This window comes from Dromaius novaehollandiae, chromosome 23 (assembly GCF_036370855.1).
Source record: "Dromaius novaehollandiae isolate bDroNov1 chromosome 23, bDroNov1.hap1, whole genome shotgun sequence".
Lineage (NCBI taxonomy): Eukaryota > Metazoa > Chordata > Aves > Casuariiformes > Dromaiidae > Dromaius > Dromaius novaehollandiae.
Genome location: NC_088120.1, coordinates 11,103,993 through 11,128,843, shown reverse-complemented (window position 1 = coordinate 11,128,843; position 24,851 = coordinate 11,103,993). Strand labels below are relative to the sequence as shown.

Sequence of the window (24,851 nt, the reverse complement as noted above, 5' to 3'; positions counted from 1 at the left end):
TTGTGCTGGCTCAAAGCTACTCAGCAACTGGATGGCAGTGGAGTATTGTGGCAGTGGTGCTCTAAGAAACAGCCTCTGGTGAAAAGATGAGTCTGCTGTGTGATCAGGTTACAGTTTGAATATACACATCACAAAAAGTATCTTCAAAGAAACAGCATTTTCAGCCCATTCATAAGAAAAACTCATAAAAATAGAATGATTCAGATATTGGCTATCCTTTGGAAATGGAAACTTTGATTTCATCTCTCTTTTCTATGCTGTTCTGTGGCACAATTTCATGCTGTAAGTGTCCATTTCTATTTTAGGCTTCACGTTTCTATTTTCTTGCCACGGGGGAAGCAGGCATCCACTCTGTGTGCACAGGCAGAGCCCTTGGCTGGCTGGAGAGGGGTTTGTTCTCTGCTCAGTCGTTAGCTATGCCTAAGGAAAATCAGCTGTGGCTTGTTGTGTCCTTGTCTATTCCTCTGCGGTTACATTATTAATTTGCATGAAAACCCTTTGCCAAGCCACAGTTAATGGAGACAGATGATCCTCACATACCTCTTGTCAGGAATTGGCCAGCAGTTTCATCTGAAGAGATTAAACTTTGATCTTGTTATAAATAATTTTCCCACCACTTGATCAAGTGTTTTTGTATGTGTTGTTGCTTTCTCTTTCCTCATATAATAATCTTTATGAATCTGTTCTGTGGATGCTGTGCCACAGACTGCTCTTCAGTGGAGGTGTCACTCCTAATTAGGATCTTTGCTGCTCATGGATAGATACAGCTCGGAAGATCTTCTATTTCCTGAGCTCAGGTTATTCCTTACCCCAAGTCAGGCAGGTGAATGACTCAATTCTGAAATGGGAGAAGTCAGATTAGCCCCTTCTGGGAACTGCTGTGGATGCACATGGTGCCACGAAGGTAACAAGGACTGCGTGTCCTAGCTGCTCACGGGGCACTGGGTGAATGAGTTCCCTTTGCTACCAGCAATAGATGTTTCTGGCTCTGCAGAAGAAGCATGTTCCCCGTGCTGCTCTGCCTCCCCCCCGGCTGGCAAGACATCCTTCCACAGCCAGCAGCTTGCCAAGTGCAGCAGCACCGATCTGTTTGCAGAGCCAGCGTAGAAGCTGGGAAGGGCTTAATGGTATCTAATAATAAAGAGACGCTTCTCCAGAGAGGGTCCCGAAGGGGTGTCCTGGCAGAGCACGGGGTGAGCTTGTGCTCGGGAACTGCATCCTTGCCTGGGGAGCTTCAGTGTCTGAGGCTACAGAAACGGCACAGTAAGGGCAGCAAATGCTCTACCCATTCTATAGGGAGTGAAGCAGTGAGTCCATACTATCAACACATACCTTAACTGTAAGTGTATTTAATACAGCTTTTCTTCTGGGGACGTGGGAATTTCAGCCCCTTACTCAACACTGTATACTCCTAAAGGAACTGAAATACACATAAAGAATATGGCATAATTAATCTTGTAATCTGCTCAAAATCAATGTCTCTTGTCAAGCTGACAAGTTTCCGGATGCAGATGGTGGTACAGAATTAGCTGAGCAGCTGAGGTTCCAGCACAGTTCAGGAAGTTTCTTGAAACACTTAAATTTTTTACATCTGGAATTGTCTCTTATCAAGGTGCAGGGAGGGAGTGGAATTGCTGGGCTGGAGCTGCTGCTTTTGTTCTTTTGCCCTTTCTGCAGATTCTCAGGTGACCTAATCCCTCTTGCTTTGATATGATATGTAAAAAATGATGGTGATAATTAACTTGTGCCTATCAGCAAAGAGGGAGGAAAGGTCACCTCTTTAGTGTGTGGTGTCTCAGTCTGATGTGCCTGTAATACCCCTCTAAGGCAAGAGACTCGTCTCCGTCCGTGAGGGAGCCTGTCCATGGGCAGGGACGAGTGAAAGCAAAGCTCGACTACGGAGTGCAAGAGCCGGTCAGAGGACCTGGGCGCTTGGGTCTATTTAAAGAGCTTGTTGGTCTCTGCGAGCCTGGATTCCTCTGTGCTGGGGCAGACTCGCACGGCCCCTTGGACTGGGTGGGAGGTCTGTGCTGCGGTGGGGCCTGTCCCAGCTCGGTGGGGCCCCTCCTGTGTGGGAGGCGTGTGTCCAGGGCCCCCCGTGCCCTCGCCGCCAGGGCCTGCGCAGGGGAGGTGGCTGCGGTGGCTGCGGAGGTGGCTGCGGTGCTTGGGCAGGGCAGGACGTCACTGCCGCGAGGGCTTGGGAGCTTCTGGCGGGTTCCTGGCTCTGTCTTGGGCATGGTCTGCACCACTGCATCTCCTCCCTGAGCTGTTCCCAGGAGCTGGGTGGAGGCGAGGTGAAGGCCCTGTGCATGCGGAGGGCTGTATAGAGAGGACCTGGAGGCACGGCTGCCGTGGACAGCTTGCTGGACCGGCGTCTGAAAACGCTGCCCGGACCAGCGCCTTTAGCCGTGTAGCTAGGTGTCTAATGCCACTGGCCCCTGGGAAGAGGGACCGGGGATGCTTTCAGGTTGCTGCAGCCCTCACTGCCCCGGTCCCCAATTTGCAGATGAAAAATAGTCTTTGTAGTGGGAAATAAACGGAGCATTCGTTCCCCCTGCGCACCAGCACGTGGCAGTCCCGGAAGGATCCCTGAGCTATTTATGGTGTTGTCCTCGGCTTGGCACAAACCGGTCAATCAGGGGTTAGAAGGACTCTTCAAAGCATGCCGTCTTCCAGCCGAGTCCGGAGTCGTGGGAGCCAAAGCGATTCCCCTGTTCCTTAAAGCCCATCGTAGCAGCGCCGGATGGGGCTGGAGATAAGAGGCAAGCGAGACTAGGGATGACTGAAGCAGATGTAGCTTCATTCACAGCTGTGATAGGATGGTCTCAGGGATGGCATTTGCAGCAGCAGAAAAGCTCTGGCTGTAGATATGCAGATTCAGAGGAAAAATTAAACAAAGCAACAAGACCTTATTTAGCTGTCAGATCCCAGCTTCCCTAAATATAGCTCTGAGTACAGCTTTCACACTGCCCTTCCCTTTCAGTGCTCACAAGAGGGAATTAGCAGTTGTTCATTGTATTTGCAGGGGAAAAGAAAAGATGCTTTTTAGTCTACGGGAGGCAAAATTAATACTGTGTTTTTTTCTAATCTGGCCCCAGCATGGGACTAAATAAAAGTGAGGAGAGAACAGAGCCGTTTACCTGCAGGAGCGGAGCTGCATTAGCTATGTAAATGTACGCTGTGGGACGATGTCATTTGTATTCCTGGCAGGGATCGGCTCCTATCTTAAAGAGCTTTTAAATCTGTTGCAGATTAATAACGCAGCCACTGTTGAGATGCACTCTTGCTTCTGAGACTGTGGAGATGTGGTCTGTGCCCCATCAGGGTCTCCGGAATAGGCCTTTCTGTGCCCGTCCGTCGCTGGCGAGCTCGGAGCAGCCTCACCCAGGAGGGGTGGCCGGACCCCAGAACAAGCCGTCCCCTGGGACTAGGGCGTACGCTTGTGGGCCCTTTGCTCTCCGCTCAACAACAGGACCTGGAACAGTTGCACAGCGACCGATGAGGCTCCTTTCCTGGCTTGGAAGGAAGGACCCCGGGGTGGAGTGGCCCGGCACAGTGCCAAGGGCATTCTCTGTTTGGGTGTTAATGATTAGTCACGGAGGGGAATGGCTGGCTCTCCCCAGTGCAAGCAGTGCCGTGGGGCTGGGTGGCAGGGGCCTTTGGGAGCTCATGGTTAGTCTTGTCTGCCTGATTGTGTCCCACCTGCTACGGGCCTGTCACGCCATGGGGGGAGCAGCAGACACGGTGGGCAGGTTCTTGCCCACTGACCTCTCGGTTCCTGTATCACTGCTCTCCTGCCTCTGGGTCTGACAAGGGGGGAGAGACCGTTCGACCGGGAGCCGGAATGATGTAGGGCGATGTCTTCACTGACGGGAATGGGCTGAGGGATGGATGCTCCACATACCCAGGCAGACTGGTCTGTGCAATGCTCAGATTGTTTTGCTGGGTTCCTTGACATTCTCCCGTTCCTCTGCCATCCGCAGCGGTGGAGCCTGTGCCAGCCGGAGCACGTGCTCCCCGGGGGTTTCCTCGCTTCCCTAGAACTTGCTCTGTGGCTCGCCATATGCTCTCCTTTCTTGTGGTTTGCATGTAGATGCCAATGGAGGCAGGAGAGGCATCTGCAATGTATTAACGAGAGAGGCTCCCTCCTGGATTAGCTTAAAAGTGAGGTTTTGAACTGTAGTTACACAACTCTGTCTCCAGCAGCCAGTGACTGCTGGGATCAGAGCTTATTAACAAGCAAATTCCAGTGCCCCAGCGATGAGCGTTAGAGCCAGGCCCAACCCTGGCCACGTACCTCGGAACAGCCCGGGGCGAGCAGGCGGAAGGCAGCGGCAGCCCCAGAGTTTGAAGCAGGGGTCGGCCGCTTGCCGGCGGGCGCTGCTGGGACTTGCAGCCGGGGCTGGCACCGGTGCCCCCAACCCCCCCAGCACCAGCTGGGCCCCCCGTGCGGCTGCCTGGCTGCCGCGTTTCGCAGGGAGGCTTGGTAGATAGCCCGGGGCACCCCGAGAGCGGGCGTCTGCTGGGTCCGACCCCGTCCAGCGCCCGCCGCCCCGGGAGCGGGTTTCTTTCTCCGGCGATGCCGTGGGGCGCAGCGGCGCGGAGCAGGGTGGCTGGAACGGGACTCGGTCTCCCTCCAGCGCGGCGCAGCTCACTCGTGTCTCGGTTCCCCCGTCTTTTCTCACGCCCACCCCCTGCGAGAGGAGGGCGTCGCGCGGGTGTCGCAGGGGAGCCGTGGCTGGTCAGGGCTCCCCTTTCCGGGGAGGCTTTGGGAAGGCCGTGCCCCTCTGGGCCCGCGCCGAGCGTGGGGATGGCGGCGGCTTGTCCCTGCCGCACGGCCGTCTCCCGGGCTCCCAGCACCCCCTCTTCCTGGAGGTGCTGCCCTGGCCGGGGTCAGGGGCGGGTGTCCCCAGCCCTGCGGAGTGGGGCGTCTGCCGCTCTTGGTGGCTGTGTCTCTGTTCTTGATCGGGGGCTTCACGGGCAATGGGGACAGCTTCTCGGGCATTTCGTGGGCGTGGGACACGTAGCTCCCAGAGTGCACCTGATGGCACAGCCTGGAGTTATCTGGTGCCAGTTCATACGAATTAACAGGTGTGAATTACTGTTTGTGGTCTGCTGTGTGTCCCTTTGGTCATCTGCGCTTTGTCTTGGCTCTGCTACAGCAGCTGATTACACTGATCAGCCCCCGGTGTGACTGCACGGGGGTGGAACAGTTGTTCTGCCAAGCAGTTTGCAAGACGAGCGAGCTGCTCCCCGTGTCGGCCATCTCCGCGGGCCTCGCAGACTCGCAGCATCTTTCTTTGGCATGTCTCTGCCTGCTGGGCTCTCTCCAAGCAAAGACCTTTCCGCAGCGTGAGCTCTAACTTTAACTTCTTTTTTCTTGGCTCTTTGATTGACGTTGGGGCATAATCTTCATCTGCGCTGAAGCTGCGTGTTTCGGAAGTGCTCATCTCCTAGGAGAGACTGGGCTGAGCACTGCCTGACGTCTGGTGTTTGCAGGGAGAGAGAGTGAATTACTGTGGTATTAATGGGCACAAAACGCCTATTGCAGACAACTGAAACAGGGTGAGTTGCCTTCTGTTATCATGATAGGAAAAAATGGGCTTTCGTTGGCACCCCGATCTCAGTCCTGCTCCCAAGAAAGGAGGGCCCGGAGCCCCTTCCCGCAGTGCGTCTCTGAGTTGGTGCTCTTGTCCTTCCCGCTGTGCTCGGCTAGAAGGTTGCGCTCGCTCAGCATCCTCCAGGCCTTAGGGAGCCCTTGCTCCTTCCCGGAGAGGTTGCCTGCAAGCAGAGGAGGACTCCCAGGAGAAGTCATCCCAGCGTGCTGTCAGGGCCCGCCTCTCTGATCCTTCTGGAAGGAGTTTGGAGGTGCTCATTGCAACGCGCGTAGGTCCCGTCCTGTCCTCGGGACAGCTGGGCGAGCACCACGTGGACCCTTGGGGCTTGCAAGGGCATGGCCACGTGTCCCGCTAGACATCCCCATTTCAGATGTAGCAGTTCATCCAGTGGAGGGACTCAGTACACACGCCTGGGTTTACGCCTTTTCTGCTGGTGCCCTGGTTAATTAAGAGGAGCAAAACCGCGTACAGTAGTTTATAAAACCAGGCATAATGGTGAATAATTTAATGTTTGCTTTTTCAGAATAGAGCCACTGTTAGGGGAGTTTAAAATATTGATGGGAGACACATTTTTTTTCACAGTGTGAGCTGCTTTATAGTCTGTGTGATTTTCTTTAATCCTTTTTAAATGCGTTTGAGGCTAGTGCCTTCTCCTCTGGCATGTAGTATGAGTTCTGCTGTGCAGCAAGTTACTAGGTGAGTGTAATTTTTTCCTGATGACTTTGTTAACAGTCAGGACTACTTGTTCAGTTTTTATCAGTCTGTCCTTAATGATACCTGTTATTAATATACCCTGCTCACTGCTGATCAAACTCCTTTTGAATTTTCTCAGTTTCCTTAGAAAGGAGGAGGACTGGGGCCAAGTAATGTTTGCTAGATTCTGAAATACAGGAGGGCATCTCTGTGATATTTTATTGATGGGAGTCATATAAAACAGCGAGGAGCACTTAACTTAGATTACAGGAGCAAAATTTAAGCTGAAGCCAGCCTCCTGCTTAACAGGCTGCATCACTTGACATTTTGTAAGACATAGCTATGTGCACTCACTGAAACACCAAAGGCTGGTGGTGGGGATTAGCCTTGCTGTTCCAGTTCCCGGAGCTGGAAGCGTGTACGTGTGCGTTTCCGTTTCTGTGCGTGGGTCGGTGTGCGTTTGCAAGCCTGACAAAGGCTGACCTGCACCGCTGGGAAGGTGCCACCTTCCTGGCAGCCTGACAGAGTGAAGACCTGGGGTCTTTTTGCAGCCCAATGGCTCACCTTTGTCCTAAGGGGTGAGAATATTCCTCTTTTTTCCCATCTTGATGAAACGTTTGTATATGAATATCATTCTCCCCGCTCCTCCCCAGCAGCAAATGCCATATTATGGTCTGTGCTATCCTGAACGTGGCTCTGATGCAGTGGAAATAAAGTGCGATTTGCAAAGCTTGGAGAAAAACTGTGCAGAACAGGTGCAAATTTGTTCATGCTAATTATTGGTCTTTGAACTACCACAAGAGGGCACAGGGCTTCCTGCCATTGCTCTGAGAGTTGGAAGTCTGGCACGTGGAAGGGAGCCTTCCAGGCACATGGTTGCTGCTGGCACTAGCAGTTTCACGTGCACTCTGTAATACAGACTCACGTAAAGAAGGTGACAGCAAAAACGCGTTGCAGAATTGCCGTGCTAGAGGAATGATAGACCTCACCTTGTGGTACTGTCTTGTACCTGGCATTATGAGTTTATGATGGAACATAGGGTGTAGCATTAGCAGCAAGAGCTGGTGGCGTTTTGGACAAAGCAGAACTCTTCCCGAACAACCAAAAAGGCTGCTGTGTAGGAGGAAGAGTGACAAAAAACCAAAGGGGTCTGGAAAATATAAAATGTTTGATAGGTTGCCATGTGCGCTATGGGAGTCACTGGCGTTATGAAAAGGTTTACCTGATGAATGCCCGTGAAAATCCCTGTAGTTCAGCCTTTTAATTTTGGGTTTTGAGAATGATCCAGACCTCTGCATTCATTTGTTCTGTAGCTTTACGATGAGGCCAGCTGGGGAATTAGTCCCGTTCTGCTTGGTCTGTTTGGAATAGTAATAACCTTTTTATCTCACTTCATGCTGCTGGAGTGAACTTGTTCCACCCTCTCCGCGTGTGGACAATTGGATATCCTCTTAAAGGTCAGCGCTGGGGCCAGTGTATTTACTTGAAGAATAATTTTTTTTAAATGCCAAATAGTATTTAGCGAGATTGCAATAAAAAGGAAGCAATGTGTAGGGGATGCAAGTTCATACAAATGCATAGACATGCACAGTACTCCCTGCCTTACTCTTGCTCTTCATGTGTCTTGGGCTGCTGTTAAGGTCCTCTTCTGCTGTTTCAGTAGAAACTGAAAGGACTTGGAACTAAGGAGCAAATTATCATGAATAAAACATCAGGATAACTTTTTTTCTTCAGCAGAGATGAATGAGCTAAGTAATAAATACAAAATTTCACAGGTACTTAAGTTTACTTTCCAGGAACTTGTTCTCTCCACAGGAGTCTGTGGGATAGTCAGGATCTAGCAGAAGTCCTGATTTGATGGAGAAGCAGGACAAGCTAGAACCAGCTAATTTTCCCCTGCAACTTCTGTGCCTGCTGCAGACAGGCTGTTAGCTGGGTGCTGCCAGCCCTTGGGCCAGGTAATGGAAGGATGTGGAGATGCCCTTGCCCTGACCTGCCAAACCCTCCCCTTCACCAGAGGCCAGGCGTGACTGTGCCAGTTGAACGAGCCTTGCAGTAGTCCTGCAAACTACAGAGTATTTCCACTCCTTTTTTGGACAAGGAGTATTAAAGGTGAAACCACTTGGAAAGAGACAGTTTGCAAGTTGGTGACACAGCTAGGGCCTGCCTAAGTTGTAACTCTGGGCTGCAGAACAGCAGCACTGACAGGACATATAGCTGGAGAGAAGCAAAGCGGGTCAGGGAGGAGGAGACATCAAGGACTTTGGACCTGGATTTTGAGTTACGGCCCCTGCCGCAGGGAGCACACCCCAGCCAGGAGCTGGCTGACAGACAGCCACCAGAAGGGATTTCTTTGAAGCAGCTAGCGTGTGTGGGTCAGTCAGTCATTACTGACTCTGATGTATTCTTGCCTCTCTTGCTTAACAGAGTGATACAGGGAGCATCATTCCTCGTGCCAGTATTGTGGACTTCCAGAAATGGACAGGCTGATGGTTGGTGAGGTCAGACTTGAGAGCCCAGGAATCACAGGCACTAATTAAAATGCCCGTGCTGGCCAGTTATGTGAGGCTTTTCTGCTGTTCACCATTCCCCCCTCATCCAGAAGGGAGACTTTCTGCCAGTTTTACCGAGACAGTTTGTTGTGCTACCCCCGGAGAGGTGTGCAGGCTTTACTTGCCGTATTCAGTCGCTAGGAGATCAGCTTTTCTCATTAATCCAAAGCAGAACGAGGGTCTCTAATAGCAGCTTTTATTAATGTACCAGCTATAGATTTTATTTTCCCTACTAAAATATTTAGTGTCTTCCCTGAGTAGTGTCCTCTGCAGCAAAGGCGCTGGCATTGCAGCACATCCCAAGCAGCTCCTTCCTCCCTGCTCTTGCTGAGCTCGTGGTGAACATGTTGGCTATGGGCAAATCTTCGTGTCTGAACCCTTATTGCCTTGCCCTGGGGAGTCTGGGAGGATGTCACGTCCTTGGCCTACCTGCTAAGATGCTGCAGACGGTTTGACAGGTCCAGCTGGCTTTTTGCTCCTACAAGAGGCAGAAGCTTTGGGAGTGCTGCTGGGATGCTGCATGCGGCAGGAGTGTCCAGTACAGGCCGTGCCACTACCGACCCGTTGCATGACTTGTGCATGGCACCGTGAGTACAGCTGAGATGCTCGAAGGCATGGAAGGGTGGTAAGAGAAAGAGGAGGTGTGGAAGAGTTGAATGACTCTGGGGAAGTAGGAATCAGCGCAGCAGAACAAAGCAGATAAACCCTTCTCTGCTCTGACGAAGAGCAAAGGCTTCACCTTCAGCCACAGAGCCCGAGGACAGCTGAGGACGGCAAGCTGCCTGCTTTCATACCAGAGAAGTCAGCTCGTTTTGAGCCAGACCTGGTTAAAATGAGAACAGTTGGCAAGTGCATCTTGCATAGTGAGATGAACTAAATAGGAGCACAAATGTCAGGGAGGAAGATTCAGCGTGTAGCATGTGCTAACTAGGAATAAACAGCCAGCTTCTCTGGGCTGCAGCTTGTGCGTTCAGCAGTGTGTAGGATGGTCAGCTCTCCTGTCTTCCCGGTTGTCTGGGAGGGCAAACAGGATGGTGTGTGGGAGAGCCTGCGCCAGGGGACTGTGGGAGGCTGGAGAAGGCTTGGTGTGTCATAGGAGCCCTGCTGCTCAAAGATCCTGTTTCACACTTTCCAGAAATTGTTAGCAGCAGCTACAGACCGCTGAAGCGTTAGCCGGTGCTCTGACCTCTCCGCAGCACCGCAGGCGGAGGGTGCAATGACTCTCCCCAGGCTTTCGCTTGTGTTTGGTCTGAGCGTTACCAGGTGCCCAGAGGTTACAAAGCAGGTGTATTTTTACCACCGCCTTCTCCTGCTGGAGGATCACCAGCCTGGAGTTTGCCCGGTTTCCGTTCTCGTTCAGAGAGCATGAACTGGAATCCACAAAAGATGCATGCAGTGGAACTATCTAAATTACTGAAGTCTTTATTGTGGTAGCACAGGCCAAAAGTAGAAATGAAGTAACCGTAACTGAACATGTTCATGCTGAAATGGGACTCTCACCGAGATGGATCTAAGGATAGAGATAATTTTCCTTCTAAGTTGTGATATCCTCGTTGCACTTTCTATTTTGGCTATTCAGAGCCTTTGAGCACCGGGAACTGAAGCCACCTCTAGCCTCGGGGTGTGTCCTTTTCTCTAGCTATTAGCTGTGAAGATCAGTCCCCTCTGCTCAAAGCTCTGCATCTGGCCAGCTGTGTTTGAATCTGAATTGAGGTGCTCTCTGAATAATGGCTCGTTCTACCTGTGCTTGCGCACGCCTGGAGCGGTCCTGGTCCCAGTCTGGCTGGTGCCGATGTCAGAATTGTTCCCCATTTACCAGCAACGCCGTTCAAAGTAACCGCGCTGTGTGACCGTGGTCTCTGCTAGCTCTACCAGGGACTCTTAGGATCTCCTTTCTCTCGCGCTGCCAGGCTGCTCCTCACAGGTTTCAGATGCTGGAATGGGACCTTAGCAAACGAGTTGTCATGGGCAGACCTCAATTTTTTCCTCTCTTCCAAACCCATTAAAAGCACGCAATTGATTTCTGTCTATTTTATCAGATCTTGAATTATGGGGCTTGGACTTCCTAGTGCCCAGCTTTCAAGCAAAACAGTGGATATGATAAGCTATCATAAACTGAAGAGAATAATATATCGGAATGAGGAGATTTTCAGGTTTATCCTCTAAATCCTAAGCGTTCCTGTGTGTTTTGTGCATGGCAGACCTCCATGTTTTCTCTCCTGCCTGTTTATACTGTTGAAGAAAAGACATAAAGGCAAGGTGACTAAGGTTAGATGCACTTAGGTTTATGATGTGATTTTCAAGCACCCTGAGAATTATCTTTTTTTTCTTTCTTTTCCTACAAGTTTTGGTCCTCTGACCTCTCTTCTCACTGTGGTTGTAGGCTGGCCTCCGACACCAAGAGCAAGCGTGCCGCACAGCTGGGGCTGCTCAGCCAGAGCCGCTGGGCTGGGCAGTGGATCCCTGCAGCCCAGAGTTAACTTCTCCCAGGTGTTCTCTCCCCTCTTTCGAGCCGAAGTACTGCAGCACGTGCCACGGGCACGCTGCTCTTTCTGCAAGCTGCTCTCGGCGCAGCGTGGGCTCGGCAGCCTGCAGTGGCACCTACCGTGTCCGCGAGGCTCGGGGCTGCCCCGGCCCCCGGGCTCCTTGCTCTGAGTGTCGGAGGGGCCGGCGGGGGGGCTGCGCGGGGCGGCTTGTCCTGGCGTGGGCCGTGGGGGGGGCTCGGCGGAGGGGGCTCGGCGGAGGGGGGCTCGGCGATCTGCTTCTTTCCTCTCTCTGCTTTTTCAGCGCCAACTCCTGTCACTGGCATCCGCACTGATAAAATTGAACAGAAGAGCATTTCCTTGTCGTGGCAGGAGCCAGGCTTCCCGACCACCAATAACACTGAATACGAAATCAAGTACTATGAAAAGGTAGATCCTTTTCCTATATTTTCAGCTTTACCCTAACCCCCAAGGAGAGGTTCCCTGCTTCTCCCCTTGTTAGCCCGCCAGACTGGTCATTCGTAGAGCAGTTGTTACCGATGTTGGCTGTGTGTGTCTCCACTTCTGCTTGCAGTGAACCACCTGCTTTTATATATTCAGTAGGGGAAAATGGATATGTGTGTGTGTGCATGCGGGGACTGTGGAACTGTGAAGATTTCATTGGCACCTGTAAGTAACAGGAGCCCTTCAAATGGGTGCCAATAAAATCTTTTCCTCTTGAAGAGCGTTATGCAATTTGCTTGTATAAGTTTTAGGAAATCTAGATTATTTGGGGAGTTTGTTTTAATTAGCATTTTTTCCTGTCTTCCCTCTGTGGAGCAAGATTTTATCCACACTTGGAGTCCTAATGTTTACATCACCCTGGGAGAAAGAGTAAAGCTAATAATTTTTATTTATTTATTGCATTGGATGACTTTTCTCAAGCATATTAGAAGCCTCAGGTATGGGTGCTTGCCATTAACCAGCTAGGCAGGATCTACTAAACCACGCAGTGCTTCTAGATCTATGAGGAGGTGACACTATATTTCTATCCTGCTCTCTCAAAGTTGTGGACATTATGGACTTCACTGTTTAGGACTGAATGCCACCAAACCTGGGACTTCAGGCTGGTGATTTGTGAGTGATCTCCCACGCTGGAGGGGATACAAGCAAACATTTTAACGACAGTCTCTTAATTTAAAAAATAGCTGTTATTTGACAGACGCTGTGGGTTGAGAATCTTAGAAGGAATACCAGTGGGCAGGGAGCAGGGAAGATGTTCTAAATCAAAATAAATGCAGTTTATGACACAGTTCTGCAAATTACCTTATCTGCGTGTGCTCAGGCTCGTTATGAAACTGATTACATGTCAAGCAAACTGTGCAGGTGACATGTTGACATTCTGTATTTAGAAACAAGCTACCTTGAAGCTGATTCATATTAATACGATCTTCAACATCTGATAGATTTGAAGGGAGGAATCTGTGGGCGAGGGCAAACGCTGAAGCATAATAGAGTAATTCCTTTGCAAATAGGCTGCAGCAATGAGATACACAGCGTATGTGAAATAAAAAAAAAAAAATCCTGCTGCCCTAAGCTTGGATAGGGAACTTAAACTATGGCTTAGCAATTATTCACTGAAATGAGGCTCTTGATGCTGACGTGAAAATCAACTTAGTTCCTAATCTTTGCTTTTAAAGCCATACTTTCACCATGGAGATTCAAGGGGAAAAACACATCAAATAGAAAATACATTTCACAGTGACATCCCCAGCCCTGGGAGAAGCATAATGAACTACTGAGTTGTCGCATTAATGCCAGAAAGCAGGACTCGCAAAGCTCGTCAAGGCTGATCATCGAAGGTAGTGACTGTACGGTGCGCACGTGCCTGAGGAACCAGGAGAGGACTGATACTAAACCAGTGACGTACGGTCACGCTGTGTTAACCCGGGGAGCTGCCCGCTCCAGTGCATCTTGGCCTCAGATAACCTCTTTGTGGGACTCGGATGAGACCGGACCATTCTTCTTGCCAAGGAATTTGTTTCCAAGTATCATTATTTTACCTCCCGTAGTAATAGTCTTTTGGATAGTCCAGGTTAATGAGTTTCCTCACTTCTCACTTGTGTGTGCTCACCCGCCCTGCGGGCCAGGAAATTGTCCTTCACTGCTGTAAAAGAGCGTCCTCCCTCCGAGGCTCGTTACTGCCTCCCCGACTTAGCAGCACTTGAGGTGGGAAGTGCCCCAGAGGTCCCTGTGCTGAGGCTTTGCAGAGCTTGCCTCCAAGCAGTGGCAGAGGAGGGGAAGGAGCTCTGAGCGCATGGTCACGGGCACGCGTTTTGCTCATCCTGATGGACGTGTTCCCTAGTGGTGCTGCAGACGTGACTGGAGCGAGAAAGGTGGGATCTTCTGGAACCGCTGCTGGACAGGCAGACTCAGCAGCTTGGGGATGGGTGTGAATGACTGTGGCCTTTTTGAGACACAGCTGAGAAAAGTATCTCAAATGGTAGATGTGTGGAAGCACGGTAAGTTTTGCCGGAGCTCACAGAAAGGTTATAGTTTGCTTTGCTTTTTAAATGAAGTGAATGAAGCAGAGGCCCTCAGAACTGCTGTTCTGGTACATGAAAAGCAGAATACAAGTTTCTTCTGTAGTACAGAGTTTTCATCAATGCAGCCTGGTAGAGGCAGCGCACAGCCTTTCTTTGTGATGTTTAGCAGTTGCTGCATGAAAGGGTCTGGCTGTGTCTCTCTCGCTTAGTCAAAACCAGAGAATTCTGTAGGTAGCTGGACAAGCGAGTAAAATTCCAGGAAATAGAACTGATAGCAAATGCACCTGCCAACTTTGATTATTCAGTGTGTGCTAATATATGTTTATTTAGTCTCAAGAGAGAGTCCCCGCTGATGTTCAGAGCAGCTTCTGTTCCCGGAGGCATGCCGCCGTGTTTCGCGGCTGCTTTGTACGCTCTCCAGCAGGGCTGCTCTTTTCAGATGTGCCAGTGAAGTGTAGTGAGTTTCATAAAATCTCCCCACAGCTTCCCCCCTTTATTAAACAACCCAAGCCAGAGTGTTTGCAGACATTCAGTGTGGCACCTTCTCCTGAGCCATGACAGGCACAATTAACTGGTGAAGTGGCTTTCGCTGCTGCATGCATGCAGCTCTTCACCTGCTGAGAGCATCTGACTGCTCTCGGCATGCTGGGGATAGGAGGAATTGCACGAAGCTCCAGGCCGGCCAAAGTAAGAAATTGCTCTTATCTTTACATGCTTGGTAGATAGGCGATGTCCCATCATGCGGGGATAGCGCTGACACTGTGATACGGCGCTCTTCCCAGGGAAGAGGGGTGCGAGTCTCTGCAAGTATGCCAGCAAGGGGATTGCTGTGTGTGCGTGCCTGTGTCCCTGCACACCCTCATCCCCGCGGGCCGGGCCGTGCCGGCTGGCTCGCGTGCCGTGCTGCCGGTGGAGCAGCCTCGGCGGGTGGTGCCTGCGGGGTTGTGCGGTGTGCTCTGGCGGTGCAGCGGAGCCCGGCTGTGCCAGCCGGTGAGCGTCAGTGCGTGGGGCAGCGCGAGGGAGGTGCAAGGAGGGAGAGGAGCCCTGTTGGGTGGTACAGCTGCTACCCAGCTCCCTTTTTTCAGCCTATCTTCATAATGCATCATCTGGTCCTTCTGCCATTTCATGTGACCTTTCAGTGTAATTTCTATTAATGAGACGTCTAGTAAATATATTCTTTTTATTGAAGGTTTTATGTTTAGATAGACTGTCCTGATGGGACCCAGAGGCAAAGTGAAGATACAGCTGTGCTCTGCCTGCTCTCTGGTACAGCTGTCAGTCCAGTTAGATCTCTGGTGTTTCATTATCTCACAGGATCAAAGAGATCAGAGTTACTCGACTGTGAAGACCACGTCAACAGCCGTGACGGTCAATAACCTGAAGCCTGGCACCCTCTATATTTTCCAAATCCGGACGACATCTTCACAGGACTATGGAAATTACAGTCCTAGTATTGAAGTGGAAACCTTAGGAGAGCGTAAGTGTTAGCAAGGCTTATTGTATCTCTTTTACACATGCACAAGCAGATATTAGATATCTTCAGGTGAGTCATGGGAACGCTTCTTGCTCACTGTTCATGCCCGAGACTGTTGGTTTCATGGAGCAGCATCTGTTCTACGTACTGTCCCTTCCCTTTGAGTGCGAGAGGTTTTGCTGTTTGGGATCTAAGAGCAGGTACTTCCCAGGGACTTACTTTTAATCGCGTTTTTCTTCTATTTTAACAAGATTGCTAGTGCTGTCCCTGTCTGGGACATTTCTGCTCTTATTCTTCTCAGGATAGCATCAGTGAGGGCAGTGTGGGTGGTTGCTGGCTCATCAGCTTTGCTTGTGCTCTGGCATGGAGAGAGGACGTGGTCTCTGGGTTTTCTATGGAGATTGCCTAAGACACTGCTTATTAGAGCCAAAGTGACTGTGGTTTTGTTTTACATTGGCGTGATGTTGATGCTGGAACAGATCTCGCCACATGCATGTCTTGAGGCCATCAGACAGACGTTGGAAGTGAAGGACTGTCAGTCACTGCCAGCATGACTGCAGAAGGCATGTTCCTCGTGCTTTGGTCTACTAATCTGTGCAGCCTTCAAACAGTGCTGCAGAGAAAGGGTTAGCTGGCTGCTTAGTCTGCAGCAGAGAAGACAAAGACCAGCTTGGAAATTTGGCTGGCCTTGAACGGATGTCCCAGACATGCAATGACTACTTGAACCCCCCTATCCCTCCTGGTTCATAAGGTGTTTAGTTTGTTGGATACTTGGCTCAATAAGGTCAGCCAACATCAGTATCACTTGCTGGGGCTTTTACTTTTCACAGTTTCCATTCATAACTATAGTCCAGGAGCATCTTACTTCACTGACTAAAAGAGGGCTTGGAGAGATCATAGGGTTTCGTTTAATAACCCACCCTGGCTGGAAATGAAAGCCCTGAGATGGCTGGCTCAGTACGACTCTCACAGATTGTGTTTAACAGGGCTTTAAATTGCATCCATTTACCACACAGAAGACACTTTCAGAATGAATTGAATCCAATAAAAATTTTATATAGAATGTAGCTTTCTAATGCCCCGTTTGCAAAGGCAGGGAAGGAAAGGATTAACGTGATGAAGAAAAACCATTTGTAAGCCATACATTTTAATGTCTCCCCCCTAAACAGGAACATTTCCTTAGAGCTGACTAACAAAACGGGGAGCCTGGTGTGGGGTTGCTCTGCTTACGTGTTCAGCCTTGTCCCGCACGTTAATCTGATTGCGCTGGCTCGAGCTTTCAGAGCTGAATCAGAATGTAAATTGTTAAAAAGGATGATAAAAAGTAGGTTGGCACCTGTGGGGAAACTGTCCCAGTCTTGGGGGAGAACACCGGCTGGCTTTGCAGGCTGGGCCCTGTCCTCTCACGCAGAGGACCACAGAGCCCATCGCCTGGTTTTGGTGTATTTGAACCCTGAGCCCTAACGCAGTGTTTCCCCGGGCAGGGAGTGGGTAATGGGGTCTCCAGGAGCGGGAGGAGGTCTGCTGGGGCCCTTCTCTCCCCTCTCCCTTTAGCTCCCGCCAGGGTATTCGTGTCCCCGTTGGTGTGATGAGCTCAGAGCAGGTCTCTGTCAGCGGCCATTGCCCGTCCTGTTCCTTGGTGCAGGCAGGAGCGAGCGTGAAGCGTGTCCCTCGCTCCGCGTGTTTGCTTGGGTTTTTGGGGCAGAGACCTGCCGCTTTGCCCGGGGGCGCGTGGTGCTGACCCTCTGCTCTTCCCTCCCCGGCAGTGACGGTGGCCTCCAGCGAGCAGAACCCCGTCCTGATCATCGTCGTCGTCGCCATCGCCGGGCTGACGGTGCTGGTCTCCATGGTGATCGGCACGATGATCTGGAGAAGGTGAGCAGCCCCGCGCCGAGGCGTCACGGCCGCCCCGTGCCCGGCGTTCGCGCTGCCGCGGAGCCCGTGGGGCAGAGGTCCCACCAGCCCCGCTGCCGGCGGCGGCCTCGCGGCCCGCGCGCTAGAGAGCTGCGTTAGTCCCTGTTCTTGTTCCCCCTTCCAGAACAGGGAAGGCTCGTGACTGCCTCGCGGGCAGAGGGGTGGGCGCGAGGGGGACTGACCCCAGCCCTCCTGCAGCCCGAAGCTGTGTCGTGCTGTAGCGATCGCCTTGCAGAGGCGGGAGGGACGGGCCGAGGACAGCACGTCGGCTGGCACGGGCGAGACCCCGCTGACCAGAGTCCCGTGCAGAGCCCCCCGCGCTGGCAGACTTGCTGCTGTAGTGTGGAATCCAGAATAACGACTCCCGCACAACAGAAGCATTACTTATATTTTTTATTTTTTAAAGCTTCTGTGTTAATTCTCCTAAGCTGAGAGTTCGGATGTCGTGTGGTTTTTTTCCTCTTTAAAAGAGTGTCTGTGATTGTTTCTGGCCGGATCCAGCTACGGGTGCGTGGAGCCCAGACGGCTGGAGCGCTGCCCTGCGTAAGGAGTCTGTGAAGCGGATAATTGTGCTCTCTCCTGAGCAGCTCGTGCTGTTTCTGTTCCTCTTGTCAGGGCAGCAAGAACATGAGAAATGGTTCAAAGAGGTGTTTATGTGACAGGTGTTTCAGTTTAACAACCTGTAATTTTTAACTCAGAAGACCAAATTGAGCCCCAAATGAGGAAGATGGTTTGTGATGGATAACACTTAGGAACGGGAAGTGCGGATTAGCAACTCTATAATGTTGTATCCAGAGCAGGAGCAAGCTGCTTGCATTCACTGAAAGGGCTGGCACTCGGGTGACGCTGACCTCCCTGAGCCTGGCCCTGAGCAGCGAGGGGACTGGCCTGGCAGGCTGGTATCCACAGGTCCAGCTCCTGCTCTGAAAGATCTGGGGTTGGGCATGAGGCTGGCAGAGGTCATCACGACTCACCCCAACCACTGGGACTCTCTCTGGAGCCCTGGGTTTCGTGCCAGAGCAGTTACAGGGAAGCAGAGAGCATTTAATGCAAGTAGGGCTGTAGAGTTCACAACTGAAGCCCATGTGAAAGGTCCCAAGGCTGTCTTCAGAGAGACCGATTATGCACAACAAGCCTCTTCCAACCCTCTCAGGTGGAGAGAAGAAACAGCAGCTGCCCAGATAATAATATGAATGTTAATTCTCATTGCAGACAGTGTGGGTACAGCAAAGCCAGCCAGGATGGAGATGAGGAGCTGTACTTCCATTGTAAGTGAAGTCTGGCCACTGTGGTCTGTATAACTGTGTGGGGATCTCTGTATTTATTGTTATTAATAACCCAGCTCTCAGCAAAGCGGCCCTGAATCCTTGTTTTTGAAATGTTGTCATCCCGTGCTATCCCAGAGAAGGCCAGCTCAGCACAGCAAGGCGCTCTGGAGACAGCTGGCTTGACAGCTTCATAAGCCAGTGTCCGTCCTTCCTGCGCACAGGTCACTGGCCTGCCAAAGAGAATGGAGATGCTTTCAGCCTTCCACAGGGTGTATGAATTATTCTGTCAGCTTTTTGCAAACGGGTACATGAGAATATAGCTTTGTTTTCTGGGGTTACTCTTGATTATCAAGCAGCAATGATTTTGCAGACAACAGTTGTCAAAGGAAATTCAAATGTCAGAATTGATGAGTTTGTCTGATTCCTGGCATATGCCCATTAAGCGCACACATGCTCTTCTGCTCCTTGAGGCATTTCAGAAGCAGCAGAGCCTGTGTGCTTTTCAGAGGAGGCATTGCTGTTTCACCTGCTTTTGAAGGGCCTTGAGTGTTGCTGATCTGCCCTCAGAAGTTTGCAGAAGGCTTTTTGCACGAAGCAGAGTGAGGGGAAGTACAGCAGCTGTTTCTCAGGCCACCTGCAAATGACACACAAGGTGGAAAAGAAACCTTGTGTGGTGACCCCTTCCAGGAGTGATTTGGCAGTCGCAGCACCAGAGCGCTCTGTGATTTGCCTTTATGCTGGTCCTGGGCAGACGAAGCAGCCCATGCAAAACATTCAGCTCTCCCATCAGTCGTCATCTTTGTCTTGCACAAGGAGATGAGGAGATACCACAGCATTTTAGCAGAGGCCTTGTGAGCGGCAAAGCTGACGTGCTTTGGCCTTTATTTTGTTTATTTTCAGGACATGTAAGTTTGGGTTTTGAAGAAACCCCAGCAGGCAGGCAGGCATTTCCCCTGCAGAGCTCTGCAATAGTCGTCTGTAAATGGGTCAGTCTCCTTGTGCGTAGTTCTCCTGGACATGCTCCCAGGCAGTGTCACTCGCCATTTAGCAGATGGTAGCAGCCCCTGGGAGATACTTTGCTGTACATGGTCCTAATCAAGGGGACTTAGAACATGGGCTTTGTTCATGATTATGTTTATCTCTCCTAGGGGTCTTAGGAGCAGAGCTAAATTTGATACTCAAGAATTAGCATGGATGGCAGATATGCTCAGTCTGAGAGGAAACTGCACTAGGGTAAAGGAGCTGCAGTCCTTTAACCTAGGGGTTACGGTAGTGGAGGAGAGTGATCAGGTTCATTTAATCTCACGAGGAATTTCTTAGTAACCTCAAAACTAAGTCTTTTACTTTGCTTGCGAAAAAGTGGCAAGTTAGTCCTGCCAGGAGACCTGGAGATAGCGTATGAGAGCATTTCCAGAGACAGCCCGACGGGATCTCCTAAGAGGCCTGTCCATGCCGCCAGTGTGCCCAGCCTCAGAGACAGGCCAGGACTGAAGGCAAGAGGAGAGGAGCGCTCTGTCAGAGCGGTGGTGCCACCTGAGTTGTCGTTCAGAGGGGTGCTCATAATGTGTAGTGGTGGTGACCTAGCAGCGTGATGTGTTCAGGAGAGGTAGGTTTGGCCTTCTGTACTCAGCGCATTCGCATGCGTGAAGAATACCAGCCTGCTGCATTTCATGTCATTAGCACTCAGGAGAGGGGCAGGGCGGTGTTTGCCGTGTGTAACTTAGTGCTGCAGGATTAAGTGCAATTTCCTGTAAGTATCTCACCAGCACGGGCAGCAGCACAGAGCAACCTGAATCAGCTTTGTTCTGTCGTCGCTTTGTCTAGGGGAGCAAAAGAGAAGGGACTTCTGAGTCACAGGTGGGAGTACGGGGAGCAACTGGCTTATTTCAGGCTGCTTTTGCCCTCTTTAGGGATCTTAAATATTTAAATTAGAATTTTTTCAAAGAAGTCTTGCTCTAGCAAAGAAAATAGCTGTGCTCCAGCCACCTCAGCAAATCTGGGTACAGTGAAACAGCCCGTGTCTACCTGGGGTGCAGTGTGCTCAGCTGAAAGCCGTGATGGTGAATGGCTTGTAGCTGCCAAGCCAGAGTGGAATCCCCTTGGAACGGGACATCTCATCCCGAAGACAAGCCTCGGGCTCATGCTGAGACTGCCGGATGCGCTCAGCCCCCAGGGCCTCGGTGAAGCCCGTGGGAATCGGGGAGCAGCAGCCGTGCTCTGTGCAGGGCTCGCAGGCCGGAGGTGAAGTGCGGTGAGAGGTCAGAGTGGTGGAATCTTATCCCATCTCAGGGGTGTCCTGGCTGGGAGAGCTCTAGGAAACTGTCCTGGCACACATTTCTCATGCATTCTTTGTGTATTTCCCCACTTTCCTGCAGTTAAAATACCAACCAGGAGGACATATATCAGCCCTGACACTTGTGAAGACCCCATGCAGGCTGTGCACCTCTTTGCCAAAGAACTGGATAACTCTAATATTAAGATTGAGAGGATCATCGGGACAGGCAAGTTCCGCATCACCGGCCCTCCGGAGAGGGCTCCAGGCCCCGCTCCTGAAGGGTGTTGCTGTCACGCCTGTGGCTGTGCCGTGGTGGCAGTGGCTGTGTTCCTAACCGGGCATTCCCCAGCTCGGTGTCTGGGAGTATTCCTGGGGCCGCAGGGAGGGTGCAGAGGCCAGGGGCCAGAGCACGGGGGTAGGCAGCAGCAGGGACGCTTGGTGGGGCAGAGCCAGCCCAGCCTCCGGTGTGTCCGCTGGGCGTGTGAAGCTGATGCCCATTCTGAGCCCAGTCCCCGGGTAGAAGCTCTGAGCTGAGAGTCACACTGGCAAAAGAGATCCCACCGAGACAGTTGTCTGGTGCCCTTTCCAGAGGGAGGTGGGAAAGCGTGACAGAACCCAGAATGCTTGCAAAAATTCAAGGAAGTTGGAGGTTCAGCCTGTTTCAGCACTGGGTTCCCAGAGCTGCCCTTTCTTCTAGCTGAGAAAGAAGACAGCAGAGTGTTACTGCCATTTCTGTTTGCATATACTTGGAGATGCCCAATTTCGGATGTGCATGAACAACTGGATAGGAAGAGTCCATATCACTTTCCATGCATTCTTTGCTATTCCTTGATGATTATTCTTTACCCAAACGTGGTTTAAAGTAAGGCCTTTGCTTTGCAAACATTTCAGGTGCTGATCATCTAGCTAATGGTTTAGTTAGATTACCATATAATATCTATACTATGCTTAATTCAAAATTCTCCAATTAGACTCCCTGAAAGAAAGAGGTGTCAGACATTATCCTTTCAATGCCTTGAAATTGCTGCTATGGCCTTGCCTGAGCAGAAGTGGTGTGAGAGCGTTCCTCTCCTCCTGTCACTCCTTACAGGATTCTGGTCACCTTGCTGGGGTCTTTAAAGGCATCTCTTTATTCTCCGCTACCATTGGCACTATGGATCTTTGCTCTTGCTCTTATCTTAGGGAGTTTTATATGAACATAGCAGGGAGATGGGAGTAGGGTTGGTCAATATTTTGTACAGAAGCTTGAGGTAGCATTCCTTACTGTTTTTCTGAGGCACTAAGTACAGCCAAAGAGTGAGGAGTGTACCAGAAAGCATCAGCAATTAACTGCATCTGGGCAGTTTGACAGCAGCACAAAAACTATTTATAAATATGTGAACTTAATGATTTATTGATTTTCATCAACTTCACGGCTTAAAACTTAAAAGCAAATTAAAATCCCCTCACTGGGCCCTCAAGCTTTAATCGCTAATGTGCACCAGAACATGGGAAGCACGATTATTCTTTGTCATTTTTTTCCCCTAAAGATAAATTCAGCTGGGGATAAAAAGAAGAGGTGGAGGCAGGGAAGAAGGAAGAGCTTGCCTACCAGCTTGAAGGACGATGTTGAGTGGAAGAGGCTATCTTTTTAGCTGCTGAGTAGAGCAACTGAGACAGTAATCCCAGATATATTTCAGAAGCAAATTGGTATTTGAAAAATCAAGAAATAAATTAGTCAGGAAGACATTTAAATATAGAGAGTTTAGGAGTGCATTAGTCTCACTGCTGATCTAATAGGTACCTGGCTTTCAAATCAATAAAGCTTTTCAAATCTACATTCTTTTTTCCTGTGAAGGCAATGCTGGCCTTCTATTTTTATGAATTTGGCAGCTTCTGTGGTCAAGCGTGTGGCTATAAAGAGTGGGATCCTCTGCCTCAAACACTGCAGAAACACTTGTGGCCTTAACTATGCTTTGTTGCCATGAAAAGCAGATCTTGTATTTGTGGTAAGCTTGGGGGCAGAATGGGTCAGACCCAGGGAGCACAAACTTGGTGGCTGGGAGATGATCTTCTGTTAACGGAAAAAAAGTGCAGTATGCATTTGACCAAAGAATGGAGAGTATGGCTTATAGAGCTAGGAAGAGGAAGAAGAAATTGCATTGCATTATCACACATTTTTTTAGTGTCACATGCTGATACTAAACTTGTGTCAAGGTCTGTTTGACAAAGGTGTGAAGGAAGGTGAAAGGACTTCAGAGAGGCATTTACAGGTGGCTGCAGCCACTCGGGGCTCCGCACTCTTCTGAGTTTCTGGATTGGCAAAACCTCTGATTAACAGTTGGAAAATCTTGCTTGTATACACAGCAAAACATCATTTGTGCTACAGAAACGTACTTTGTTTCCAAAACAAAGAAGATACCTCCTGAAGAGAAACTGTCTGACTTCCCCGAAGAGGACTGCTGCCCTTTGCTTTGTAGCAGATGTTATAACCAGTCTTTATAGTGCATTGCAACAACTCTGTCAAACACTGTCCTTACACAATGATGCTGCGAGCTTTGGGGAAGCCATAAATAAAGTCAGCTAGCAAAATAGCTCGTTTTTTCATGGTCTGAAAATGACAGTGTGGTCTATTACAGCATATAAAGGGATGATAAGAAAACGATTCCATGCGGGGTTCTCTCAGAATGCAAGGTGTTTAATAGTGGAATATGAGGGACGTACAGCAGCCACAGATGCTTTTTAACTCATCTCTCTGCCGCACAGGAGAGTTTGGAGAAATCTGCCGGGGTTGTCTGAAGCTGCCCAGTAAAAGAGAGCTCCCGGTGGCAATCCAGACCCTTCGGGCTGGGTGCTCGGAGAAGCAGAAGCACACCTTCCTGGCGGAGGCCTGCACTATGGGCCAGTTTGACCACTCCAATATCATCCGCCTGGAGGGAGTCATCACCAGAGGTAAAGGTGGTCTGTTGTGTTGTACGAAAGGTGCTGGTCTGAGTGACGCACGGTGCGGAAGAGCCTTTGCGCAGGTTTCGCGCAGGGTGAGGTAAAACCCACCTCTGTGCTGCAGTGTTATGTACCGTTATTATCTGCTGGTAAGTCCTGGCTGTTACAATACATTCTCACAGGATTTCTCTGCATAGGATGTTTTGTTTATTTTTAGTATTTTTAATAATATGTCCAGCCTAAGGCGTTAGATTTATGGTGTTGGTGTGCTTACCTCACAATTTTCAGCCTGAAAATTCTGGTTTTCTTACTCTGCGTTTCTGAGGGCAAGGTCGTGCGGTTGCAGAGAGCGTTGAAGGACCTGCCCTCACTTCACTTACTGCTGTGGCTGGTCTGACAGTGTCCAAGTGCTGGAGGGAGTGCAGTAAACTCGAATACTCTGCATGCCAGCAGTCACCTTCATGCAAGGTATTTAAAGCATCCCCACAAAAGGCAGGATGCGTCAGCTCTGAGGACAACCTAAAATGTAAACAGGACCACAGTTTTCCAACGTGGGCAGTTTCTATAGCCATCTTTCCTTTTTTTTCCCCCCTCTGATTTTCCCATTTGGCAGCACTGATTATCACTGGTGGCACCCCTGCTGCTTATCACTGATTATCACTGGTGGCACTTTATCGCCAAAGACAACCCAGTAAAGCACAGTGGTGAGAGTGTTAGCGAGCTCTGGGACTTTATGGATATGGAAATGTGGGAGTTAGGCAGTATGTTCAGGAAATACGTAGCACTGCTGCAGAAACACCAAAATCATCATCAAAACTGCACACAGCAGTAATGACCTGTTTGCTCCAGGTTAGCAGCAATTCCAAGCAAGTGCAAGTCGGGGCGTGTAGAGCGCTGATGGTGATGACGGGCGGGCAGGGTAAGGGAGCGGTGATTAGACAGTTGTTGTGTGATCGCATGGCACTTGTACTGTTCAGTGGATACGAAGTGATTTCAGGATTATTATGTGATTATTAGTGCCCAGCAAAGTGAAGTGGTATGTTTCCCGCCTGATTCTGTGACAACATTGCTGCCTACTTTACTTGATGATTTAAGGGTGAGTGTAAGTAATTGTCCTGGGTGAAAGC

At 50.4% G+C, this 24,851-nt stretch overlaps 1 protein-coding gene across 5 annotated transcripts in view; it reads left to right on the top strand.

Moving 5' to 3' along the window:
• EPHA10 (EPH receptor A10) overlaps positions 1–24,851 on the top strand; it is a 66,273-nt gene that overhangs the window by 26,669 nt on the left and 14,753 nt on the right. For all 5 annotated transcript variants that reach the window (XR_010392713.1, XR_010392712.1, XR_010392715.1 and 2 more), the window contains exons 6-11: positions 11,651–11,775; positions 15,186–15,348; positions 17,112–17,220; positions 18,472–18,527; positions 20,903–21,028; positions 23,548–23,733. Coding sequence is in view for 1 of the 5 variants with exons in the window: in XM_064525277.1 (XP_064381347.1) it covers positions 11,651–11,775; positions 15,186–15,348; positions 17,112–17,220; positions 18,472–18,527; positions 20,903–21,028; positions 23,548–23,733 (765 nt within the window). In the remaining 4 variants the exon portion in view is untranslated. The remainder of the gene's footprint in view (positions 1–11,650; positions 11,776–15,185; positions 15,349–17,111; positions 17,221–18,471; positions 18,528–20,902; positions 21,029–23,547; positions 23,734–24,851) is intronic.